This window comes from Osmerus eperlanus, chromosome 21 (genome assembly GCF_963692335.1).
Source record: "Osmerus eperlanus chromosome 21, fOsmEpe2.1, whole genome shotgun sequence".
Taxonomy (NCBI): domain Eukaryota; kingdom Metazoa; phylum Chordata; class Actinopteri; order Osmeriformes; family Osmeridae; genus Osmerus; species Osmerus eperlanus.
In genome coordinates, this window is record NC_085038.1 from 13,059,454 (window position 1) to 13,071,429 (window position 11,976).

General features: G+C 44.0%; 1 protein-coding gene across 1 annotated transcript; it reads right to left on the reverse strand.

The window, feature by feature from the left end:
• Nucleotides 1-59: 59 nt before the first annotated feature.
• LOC134007190 (membrane progestin receptor beta-like) lies at nucleotides 60-2,660 on the reverse strand. The gene is made up of 5 exons (XM_062446423.1): nucleotides 2,549-2,660; nucleotides 1,746-2,116; nucleotides 1,373-1,642; nucleotides 1,008-1,223; nucleotides 60-620 (listed from the first exon to the last, which is right to left on the reverse strand). Exons 2-5 carry the CDS (start codon nucleotides 2,022-2,024, stop codon nucleotides 240-242), a joined length of 1,146 nt encoding a protein of 381 aa, XP_062302407.1. The 5' UTR covers nucleotides 2,025-2,116; nucleotides 2,549-2,660; the 3' UTR covers nucleotides 60-239.
• Between the last annotated feature and the right edge of the window lie 9,316 nt (nucleotides 2,661-11,976).

The following is an 11,976-nucleotide window of genomic DNA, read 5'->3' on the forward strand; positions in this document are numbered from 1 at the left end:
TAGTATCAATAAATGGCAAACTATCTTGAGGTAAATTTACAATTGTAATTAGCATTTATTATTACATTTTATATTTGATTTGTGATATGTATTTTATGTTTAGAGAGTCAATGTTTAAGCTACAGTTTCAGTGACTGAGTGTAGCTGTTTTAAATAACAAATTATAAACAGAAAACTATTTCTGTTTTTGCTATTCATTAAAAAAAATTCTGTCTCTCCTCTATCTCCACCCTCCTCCTCTATTCATCCATCCTCATCTGTCTCATGTGTGCCCCTGTCCCTCCTTCATGATCGTCTTCTCCTCCTCCTCTACCTCTCCTCAGCATCAGGTGTGTGTGAGCTTGTGTTCTCATAGCGATGGCAGTCATTGAACAAAGCAGCACCAGCAGAGGGAAGGACACCCCTGCCAATAAAAGATACCACTCCCCATGCTCCTTCACCAGGGACGCCCGTCGTGACAGGAAGTCCTCCAACACTGCTTCCTGTTGGGCCAGTGTGCTGAGACACAGCAGCAGGTGAAAGATCTGATGGGCGTGACCAATGATATCACAGCGCCCGGGAAAGCAACACTCTGGAATGGGGAAGAAGAAGAAGAAGGCTGCCAAGAGAAACAGCATCCCCTGGTGGTAGGAAGAAGTGGTTTCAGGGGTCAAGTATCAAATGGTTACAGTTTTTTTCCAATAGTTTAGACACAACATTTTCAAATAACACACAGTTAGTGAAACCTGACACTCAAGGAGCAAAACTGCGATTTGCACAACTATAAGCACATTCTCAGCCTCACACTATTTGCAAAATACTACACACAGTGTTTTGCAAATCCCTAAACACACTTTTCTACAATAGACACAGAAATGTAAGATTATGTCACTTACGTAAGTGACATAATTTAACATTGTGTTATTTGACATTTTTGTGTCTAAGCAATTGGAAAAAACTGTAATCATCTGTGGAAGATAAGATGCAAAACACATTTTTTTATTTAAAATGAAAGGATAACATCCCACCTGCAGGCAATGGAGTGGAAGTGCAAAGGTGTATCCCCAGAGCTGGTTTGCTATGCGATGGGCTACAGGGCTGAATACTAGTAGGTAAGCCAGGCCGGTGGGCACCAGCTGGCATAGCTTGCGGCTAAGAGGGTATGGGCAGAGGTAACGCAGCTTGGAAAAGCAACAGGAGGCACATGACAACCATGCTAGCAGAGCTGCTGATGGGAGAAAGACCTGGGAGAGAAAAATAAGAGATAGGAGGTAGAGAGAAGAAGAAAAAGGAGGAGAGGAGGGGAGAAGAGGAGATGAGAGACCGAAAGGATTCAGCAACCAGACTGAAGACTAAATGCCTGTCTCCTCCAATCCAGCCTCCCACTACCTACCTCTGCTACTCCACTGTGTTGCCAAGTGGGGGTGGAGCTATAGAAATAGAGCACCATGGCACAGCCGTACTGGTAGACCGCCATGCCCACAGAATCCAGGAAGTAGAAGGATAAGTGAGCAGAGTCAGAGTGTGAGTGGAGCAGGTGTGTTGCAGCACTGCAGAGCAAGTAGGTGAGAGAGGAGAAAAGGTAGAGAGCCAGGGGCAGAGAAGACAGGTCCACACCCAGACCCCAACCCTCTGGACCACTCAGTCTTACCCCCAGTAAGCCCTGGGAAAGAACATAAACACCACCACATAACACCACCACCACCACAAGCAAATACAGACATTAAAATAACGCAGTGAAAATAAATAATTTTAGATTACAGTACCCCGCCACGCATCACAGAAAACAGCACCACCCTCAGTGCCACAAACACTCCAGCCAGCAGGTGGCTCCACACGTTGACTGTTTCGTTGTGCACCTGCAGGAGGCTGAGGAGGTAGTAACGCCAGGGCAGGCCAGGGGGCCGGTACCCAGACAGAATGTAAGGCTCCCAGAACAGAGAAGGGACAGAAGTGTATGGCATGGTGGGGGGGAGGGAGGGGAGGAGATGAACCAGGGGATTGAGGGAGAGAGCAGTGGGGCAGGAGAAAGTGACACGAGGCATAGTGGGAGTGGAGGTGGAAGAGAAAGAAAGAGGGGGAAAAATAGGGGAAAGAAGAGGGAGGAATGAGAGAAGAGAAAATGATGCTGTGGGTTCTGCATACATAAAAGGTGTGAAATAAAACATAAACAATGTTTAAATAAGGCATGTGTGAGCAATGTGTAAACTCAAAAGAACTCAGGTGATCAGACTTTACTAATAACTAAACTGTTGAGAACTGTTGTTCTCAGCTCTAATGGTCAGCAAAACATGTTTGTGTTTTGTGTGTGTGTGTGTGTGTGTGTGTGTGTGTGTGCATCTTATGCTTTTTCACACAAAAGTCGAAATACCAGCAATCAAGTTACCAGCACAAACATCCAAACACACAAAATGTTTACAACCACTGATTGTGAACACAGAACTATTTGGCCTCGACTTTCACAGCATTGGAAAACTTAAAAACTGAACTTGTGAAAACAAGTCTCACTTCCCCTAATGGATGGTATAATCCAGCCCACTTTGAAAGTAAAATCAATTGAGGGCCTTACCTGATAGTCTCTCCCTCCGTCTCACCCTCCGTCTCACTCACTCAAACTAAATCCATTTGGCCACCTTTTCAGTCTTATATCCAACAGCAGAGCTCACATGCAAAACTTTTTTTTTTCTCTCTCGTTTTTTTTTTTACACAACCAACATACAAAGTCAGTCTGTTCCACACAGTGCCAGTCTTTTTCTCATAATACAATTATTTTCAATCATGTTTTCTGGTGACTCAAACATTAACTGTGGGATTCCATGGTTGACAGTCACAAGATTCTTTACATTACTAACTAACAGAGAGAGGGTTTGACCAACACGTCTGACTGGAAAATAATGTTTTTTTTTATAATATTCTCTTCTATTATATTCACAAAGCATTTGGGCAAGAATAGTTTCATTCTTCAGAAAAAGATGATCATGTTCTCTTCATGAAAATGTATAATGTGAAGGTACATTTTAAGATGTAGAACATTATCCGTGTGCTGCTTCTATAAGTTCAGCAATGTTGTCCTCAATGTGTGTGTGTCTTTGTAATTAGGATTCCTCCATCAGGAGGAAACCTATTGTATTTGTCATCATCATCATCGTCATCATCTGCCGCTTGTCCGGGGGTCGGGTCGCGGGGGCAGCAACCTAAGCAGGGAGGCCCAGACTTCCCTCTCCCTGGCCACTTCCACCAGCTCTTCCTGGGGGACCCCGAGGCGTTCCCAGGCCATCCGAGAGACATAGTCCCTCCAGCGTGTCCTGGGTCTTCCCCGGGGCCTCTTCCCAGTGGGACGTGCCCAGAACACCTCACCAGGGAGGCGTCCAGGAGGCATCCTGATCAGATGCCCGAGCCACCTCAGCTGGCTCCTCTCGACGCGGAGGAGCAGCGGTTCTACTCTGAGCCCCTCCCGGATGACTGAGCTTCTCACCCTATCTCTGAGGGAGAGCCCGCACACCCTGCGGAGAAAACTCATCGATCTCAGCGATCTCGTTCTTTCGGTCACGACCCACAGTTCGTGACCATAGGTGAGGGTAGGAACGTAGATCGACTGGTAAATAGAGAGCTTCGCCTTTTGACTCAGCTCCTTCTTCACCACGACGGACCGATGCAGAGCCCACATCACTGCGGACGCCGCACCGATCCGCCTGTCGATCTCGTGCTCCATCCTTCCTAGACCCCGAGATACTTGAACTCCTCCGGTTGGGACAAGATCTCCTCCCCGACCCGGAGATTGCACTCCACCCTTTTCCGGTCGATAACCATGTCCTCAGATTTGGAGGTGCTGATTCCCATCCCAGCCGCTTTGCATTCGGTTGCGAACCGCTCCAGTGAGAGCTGAAGGTCACGGCCCGATGAAGCCAACAGGACCACATCATCTGCAAAAAGCAGCGACCCGATCCTGAGGTCACCAAACCGTACCCCCTCAACGCCCTGGCTGCGCCTAGAAATTCTGTCCATATAAGTTATGAACAGAATCGGTGACAGAGGGCAGCCCTGGCGGAGTCCATAATGATTACATTTTTATAGGCTATATTAATCTATTAAAAAGAGTCGGCTCTTCAGATATGCGAGCCAGCTCCCGACGTTCACCTACAAGAGCCTCTTAGAGCCGGCTCATTCGCGAACGACCCATCACTACTAAATCCACCGGGGTCGTTGCCTCAAGCCAAGGGGCGAGGGGTGGGGGTCTGAGTCAAACTCTGCACTTTTGCAGCCCTCTCTTGAGATCCCTCAGGGAAATTGGTGTGGAAAGTCTGGTGTTTCTCAACGTGGTGCCTCCGCACATTCTAATCTTTAAGTACTGCAATGCACTCATTACAAATTAAACACATCGGTTTGGCGTTTGGATGTGGCGGTAAAATAAACAAGTATTTATCAGTCCAGGCAGGGTTAAACTGACGGTTTTCATTGTCAATTTTACGTTTCAGTGTTGAGAAAGACATATTGATAGTAATCTAGGCTACTACCGGCCCGCACTACCGGCACGCTCTGCATTGTTCGCGTGTTGCAAGGCGACGTGGTCTGTACTACTGTATGAATTTACATAGGAATGTATGTTTTTGACGGGACCACGGGCTGGGCCACTCGGAGGTTGCTTCCGGGCCGCATGTGGCCCGCGTGCCGCCAAATGAATAGCGCTGGTCTAATGTCTAACGGAGCGGAGCGGGCGGCGCATAAAGTTTTCTCAACTTTATGTAAATGAGGAGCGTGAAAACGCTAGCATTGGCCACTCGGATTGGTTTCTTGTTTCTTGTAACGTAGCAACCGTTGGTCATGATAAACATTTCTAGGTTTTACAATTTCAAGATGGAGGAGAAACTTTTCGGATGTGTCTGCACACCCAGTTCTGTTCAGAACAAAGTTACTAATGTGACGAGCCTGAATTTAAAGATTACATTAAACTAATAATGCATGGTGCATGGTTGCCGATGTCGTCAGTGTTCCTAGTGTGTTTTTATAGCCTACTTTTAAATTCATTCTCGTCACATTACGTGACTGTTCTGTGCCACTGCTAGCTCGCTAGCCCAGCCTACAAACGACTGGTTGAGTGACCGGTGGCGTAACATGTATTCTACTGTAATCTTGCACTAGTAAAAATTCGGTATTTTTACATAAATGTTGTGTAAAAGTGGTATTTTGATCGATATTGTGAGTACATGTACCCAAATCTGCACACTTGCCCATGACTACAACAGTGACCTTAGAGAACTACAACTCTGTATTCCCTTACAAAAAAGAAGTATATAGTTTATTTTGTAAGTATACTTAGTATAAAAAGTATACTATTATCATGTTACTTAAAGTATACTAGCAGTGTACTTATTTATATACTATTTTTGTACTAAGTAAACTGAATTGGCCCACTTTTTAGGTCACTTAGTACACTTTAAAGTACACTTATAGTGTATTTCAAGGTTTACTTTTGAATACTGTAAAGTAGCCTGTGTAGTGCACTTTCAGTTCATCAAGTATACTTTCTAAAGTACTTCAAAGTATACTTTGGAATACTCTAAAGTAGCCTGTGTAGTGCACTTTCAGTTCATCAAGTATACTTCCTAAAGTACTTAAAAGTATACTTTGGAATACTCTAAAGTAACCTGTGTAGTGCACTTTCAGTTCATGAAGTATACTTCCTAAAGAGCCTCAAAGTATACATTGCAATACTTTTAAGTGCACTTTCAATTAATGCAAGTACTTCAAGTAAACTTAATAAATTAAATGTTACTATTACTTACTAATATATTATAATGTTTAGGAGCCCCTGAAACGCCTCTGATTATAAGTCACTTAGCGAGAACGGGGGCCCTTACAAAGTTACACTGCAGTTCCTTAGCTGAAAGAAGCTATTCACTGCGCAAGCGTTGAAGTTTTAAGAATCCAGCTCTTCTTATGAAACGTAACAGTAATTTAACTCATGGTTACAACGGTAAACCACAACAACAATGACCATGCAACAAAACACTACATTCTAAGCAGACACATTTAAAAAACGAAATTCACGAAGTTACATTTGTATTTCTTCTTCGTACATTTCAATGCTAGTATGTCTCTTCGGATCTCCATGCATAATGCAACCCTTCTGTCTGCTTCTTTCTCAAGTAGCTTTTTCTTTTTTTCCATTAATACTCGAATTGATAATTATTAGTATAAGATTATAGGGCTTCAGAATGTTTTGGCAGTAATTAAGGTTACAGCTTCAGTACCAAAAAAGATTCAATGTGCAATGCATAATATATTTTCCTAGACATGAATAATTAAAATGAGATGGATCTAAAAAATGTAACCTGTAATGTACTTAAAAATTATTTTGACTGTTTTTGCTGTATAATAATAGAAAACGTACATCCTACTCCAGAAGAAATGTATACCATTTTCTGTTTCTAAGCATACTTCTTAAAAGTATATAAAAAGTGAACTATTTTCAAAGCATTCTTAGAAGTACATCAAAAGTGAACTATTTTCTAAGTATACTTCTTACAAAAGTGAACTATTTTCAAAGCATACTTATAAGTATATCAAAAGTGAACTATTTTCTAAGTATACTTCTTAAAAGTATATCAAAAGTGAACTAAAAGAGTACTATCCATATTTTAGTATACTTATAGTATACTTTAATATACTTCTTTTTTGTAAGGGTTAACTTGTCTAACACGCCCCCGAGCGTGGAGCACTGTGGGAAGGCGAGCGGTGCAGAGCGTTAAAAAACGCTGCAGTGTGAACGTACTGTTAGTCTGTGAATGGCTTAGTAGGATGACACAATGCTGAAGTGCAAAGAGTGGTAGGTTCTAATCTAGTCAGAGTTATATATGATTTTTGGGGGAAGACATTTTTTGACACAGTACAGACTCAAAATAGTGTTTCGTTAAAGAAGAACGTTTATTTCAAACAATATAAATATCAAAAAGGCTTATAAATTCGATCGGGTAGTGAATGCTGCCTTGTCGAGATGATTGGTATTTTGCTAATAAGTTTCCTAAATGCAGGCGACTCGACTGTTGACAATGGCCTCATGTCTTCCACAACATATCCAGCAATTAGTTTGTTTAACTCTGCTGGTGTCACCCCAAGGCCTACATTATCTAACTTTGTCTGCTTGGCTGATGATGAACCAGCAGCCACTTGTTGCAATGGGTCGCCATCTCTCTTTAAAGTTTCGCTAGCTTCCAGCGTTTTTTCTTTGTGTACCGTTTCAAGGTGTTTTTTCAAGTTTGAGGTACTGTTTTTGGCAGTAGATATTATTTTGTTGGGGCACAGTTTGCATTTCACTTTAATGTTTTTACCTATATCTTCAGTTAAAGCGAAATAGTGTGCATATTTCCACCACGAAAACGCAACACAATCTGCCGCCATGATTGCTGTTGTGTTTGCCTGCAGCGTGAATGGATTTGATGGACAACGGTACCGCTGTCCATCAAAGCATTGGTGGCAGGTGTCCAGTTGTAGCCTACGTTCGGTGTGCGGATCCTTCATCATGCAGCCTTCTGGGGAGCCCGTCTATCCGTCTTCTCATGAGCGGTACGGAAGCAGCGGCCTGGAAGCTAGATTAACGTCTCCCTATCACTCCCTTTACTGCACACCTACTGTAGTGTCCGCTCCGAGACAGGGGTGCTTCGTGCTTTGTCAACACCCTGCTCAATACAGTGTTTTTCACGGCTTTCTGCCAGTTTCTGCGGTGCGGTGAATATGTCTACATGCCCCTCTAGATGAGCTACTTCTATCCGTCTTGCGATCTCACCATGCATGTCCGATTTCATAATGGGAAGTGAGATGTCACTGTTATACTGAAGCACTGCAAAACTGATATGATTGTCCAAACTAACTACCTTTGTACCCTCTCTTCATGCTCCGGTACCTGCTCTGCCGCCCCCAGGCGACACCTGATGAGCCCCTGTTTAACCCGTGACGCAGCCGGCAAGGCCGCGACCAGATCGTGGCTCTCGCAATGCCACAGACTTCTGTGTGAGCGCTGTGACCTGTCCCCGGAGCTCTATATGGCGCATTCCTTCCGGATTGGGGCAACCACCTCTGTTTCTGGTGTCCACGCTGGACATTGTGGAAGCGCAGGAACTCATGAGCACTTGAGAACAGAGACTGTGACTGTGTCGGGCAATGTTTGCGCAGCTGGTACACATTAGAAGCTTGCATTGGATAACGCTCAGCGACTGTCTCTACTCTAGGCATAGTGCTCAAGCTGGGAAAGCGCTCAAGCCCAGCGGGTCTGAGACCTCCGGCGACCAATGTGGTCTGCATGTATTCTGAATCTATGGCTAACGCAACGCTCATTCACAATAGATAAAGCTTAGGGGCACTGTTTGCTCTGAGCTACACTTACTTGAGTCGGAGACCTGTGTGTGACTGTGAGCAATTTCTGCGCAGCTGGTTCTCAATAAAGAGGCTTGATTTAGACAACGCTCAGGGTATATCCTACTCCAGGCATGGCGCGTCCTGGACTTCATTGACCTGTGGTCCTAATGTTTCCTGTGGCTGGGTGGCTTCGTACATTTCAATGCTAGTATGTCTCTTCGGATCTCCATGTAGCTGTGGTGATCCGCAGACGTGCTCTGATGCACTAAGTAGCCATCAGAATCCACTGTATTTACATGGGGATATCCGTTAAGATGCCCTGGACTGCTCCGCTGACACATTTGTATCACATCCTCATGTAACATCCCATATCTGGTGCACATACACAGGTGCCTTTGCGTACATCCTTGGGGTCGCCGACAGGCGCTAGAGGGCGGGTCTCTAGAGGTAGCATAAATCTGCCCTGTATGGATGAGAAGGCTACCGGATCATTAATGCTAGAATGTCTCGTGGAAGCTCCGTTGCCAATGCGAATGCATGCTGCACGCTCTAAGGCAACTGGGAGTACCCCAGGAGACACCCGGATACCGGCCGGGAACAGCATGGTGTGGCTGCCTGTGTGCTGTCACACATTTTGTTTTCTTCCCACTAGATAGCATGTCCCCCGTGTTCCAGCATTGTGCTGCCTTTGCGTACATCCTGGGCTCATTTGCCTGCGTCAGATGAGAAGGGTACCGGAGAGATGGTCGGTGTAGGGGGGCGGTTGCGGGCGCGGTCTCGTCGAGAATTGGGTCTGGACGGGACGTGCGCGTGGGACGGCTCCGTGGGTGCACATCAGATGGTATGCGACATGAAGGATATACACACATAGCCGTAGTCATCGTTAATGTTAGCATAACCTGGGCATCCAGATATCACCTTGTTTTTGTCACTAGTAAATAGTGGGATGTCATGTGGTCTCAGGGGGAGCGACCCTCTGCTCTATACATAGTATAGACTGGCGGAGTGTCGGTGTTAGGGGGAGTTAACTCATTGCCTCATGTCATGCATGCTGCAGTGAATGCAGGGAGCGCTTCCCCATGTACATCCATTCTGCCAATGTTAAACCATTTGTCATGTGTATGAATAAATGGTGAAATCAATCACGTGAGTGTCTTGACTGAAATGAGCGAAGCAGGTTCAGGCATGGCACTCGGACAGCGCGCGTCATATCACCCATCGCCGTGTCTCAGACCATAGGCTTAGCTCGAATGGCGGCGTTATAAAGTCGCAGCATGCACGCACACGCATCGTTGATTACCTAGTGTTCTGCGCTGCTGCCACACACCACCATCCCCTTCTTTCCCATGTTGTCTGTCTGTTCTCCCCGTGGGGGATTTAACTTGTTGCTCCCTGCCTCATGTTATGCATGCTGCAGTGAAGGCAGGGAGGGCTTCCCCATGTACATCCATTCCGCCAATGTTAAACCATTTGTCATGTGTATGAATAAATGGTGAAATCAATCACGTTGGGTCTTGACTGAACCAGTGTTGGTGACCATTGTCAGTGGACAGACCCCTAAATTGACAACAACCCAATCTCCGATTCCTCCCCCACCACCAGAATGCAAACTGGGGTCTTCTGGCACTAACAAGCGTGATTACACCTTCTGTAAATAATGTGTATAAATCAACTACACCACCAAAAAACTGTTTCATCGATGGCGCAGGTGGACAGGATTTATACTGAGGAGGGACTATAACCAATCCAACTTGGTTACACCTGCAGACAGGGCAATGTGACAACAGTCAAGATACAGTAATACCCATCAGTAGCTTGATACAGTAAGATGGATCTGTGAAGTCACAACTGGGGGAAGCTCTCCAGGAATGCTAGACTACTGTATGTATTTAAACTGATTATAATATGCAAATCATCCGTTTTTATTTTCAGTACCTTTGATAGGGTCCACTAGAAACAGACAGGGTCAAGTCAGGGTTGTCTAGACTCAGCTCTGGTTGTAAATCAAATACAACTAGAGAGGGTACAATTTCTGGGGAAATTGTAGGGTGTGCTTGCTTGCGTCGGTTGCACAGGGGTCCGTTTTTTAATGACATTTTTACAACTGATATTTCTGTATATTTTATCTAAAAATGCATAGGGCCTACTTATTATTTATAAAGATTACATAGATTTAAAAGCATCTCTTTTTTGCTGCTCATTTACAACTCAAAATACGAGTTAAGTGTAGAATGAAATATGATGTCTTCTCATTTCCCCTGCAAGAGGCAGCCTCATAGCTGAATCAACGAATACATTTGGCAGACCGGTGTAAAAATTGACCTAATCTCTATGACTTAAACGTCCTTTTAAGTTTTCCCTTCTCGTGATATTTTCAGGCATTTAGCCTACTCATATTGCATTCATTCATGAATAAAGAACCCCCTTTGAAGATTATTCTACGACGTTACCGGCAGTAGAAGATGGAATCGCGATTCAAACATTACCATCTGCTAACTGAAAAAATGCCCTCAAAAACGTAAATAAGCTTGACATTTATTTAGTGGAAAATCGCTCATTCATAAAAAGCTCACTGGTAGCGATCATTGTCAGTAACAACGCAAAATGCGATATAGCCCTGTGTGGAGAAGCTGCCCCGGTAAATTCTACTACGGTACAGTACTAGACTACTGTGTTCGTCTTGGTAGCGATTGCGTTGGTTGAATTCGATTGAACGTTCCGTTGTACGGTTTAGGCTGAAATTATTTTCATGAACAGATTTACAAAGTTTAGGCTGTGGCAATGAAGTTCAGGTTAGTGGTCAGAGACTTTTGATTTAAGTAAGGGGAGTGCCGAACATGTTCTGTCGCCGTTTGATTTCCTAAACAGCTGTGTAGTGTAGATGTTTTTGTAGTGTGTCTCGCGTAGGCTACAGCGTTGCAGTGAGCAACACTGGTTTGAAACCACAGGTAATGGTAATTTCACCAACAAATCGTTTACTAATGTCAGAATAAATCCCACAACGAAAATATATATGTGAGGAATGTTTATTTTAACGATTGAAAACAGATAACGCTAAATCATAGACTACTGTAGTATGTGTTGCCCGGGCAACACAGGCTAATGTCATGATGCTAATACGTCAGTGAAATAGTAGACTACTGTTTCCGAAAGTAGATGTACTTCCTTAATAATATCAGCTTATACTGTACATTACACATCACAATTGTGTGTCATATCACAAAGTAATAAATAGTTATCACCCTGGCCTCTTTGCTTGTGGCGTTTCTGCAGCTGCCTTGCAGTAAAGCTATAGTTAGCCTAGCTATCTCCCAAGTTAACAGATGCGAAACGAATGTTCTGCCAAAGGTAGTCACGCGTGTTTTCGTGACGTTAGTGACGTAGTGACGTTAGTAACGTCAGTGACTTTGGCTAGCAAATTAGCCACCGTTAGCTTCACTTTTCGCCACAAAAACTTAATTTCCACTTAAACCATACAACTGAACGTAAATTCCAATAGAAGCAACTCAATAATAATATATATATATATTATATATATTATATAATAATAATAATAATATATATGTGAGAGAACAAAGGTTGTGCTCTCGCCGAAGGCTTGAGCACACCCAATAAAGATGTCTCACAAGATTTGAATTCTGCAAA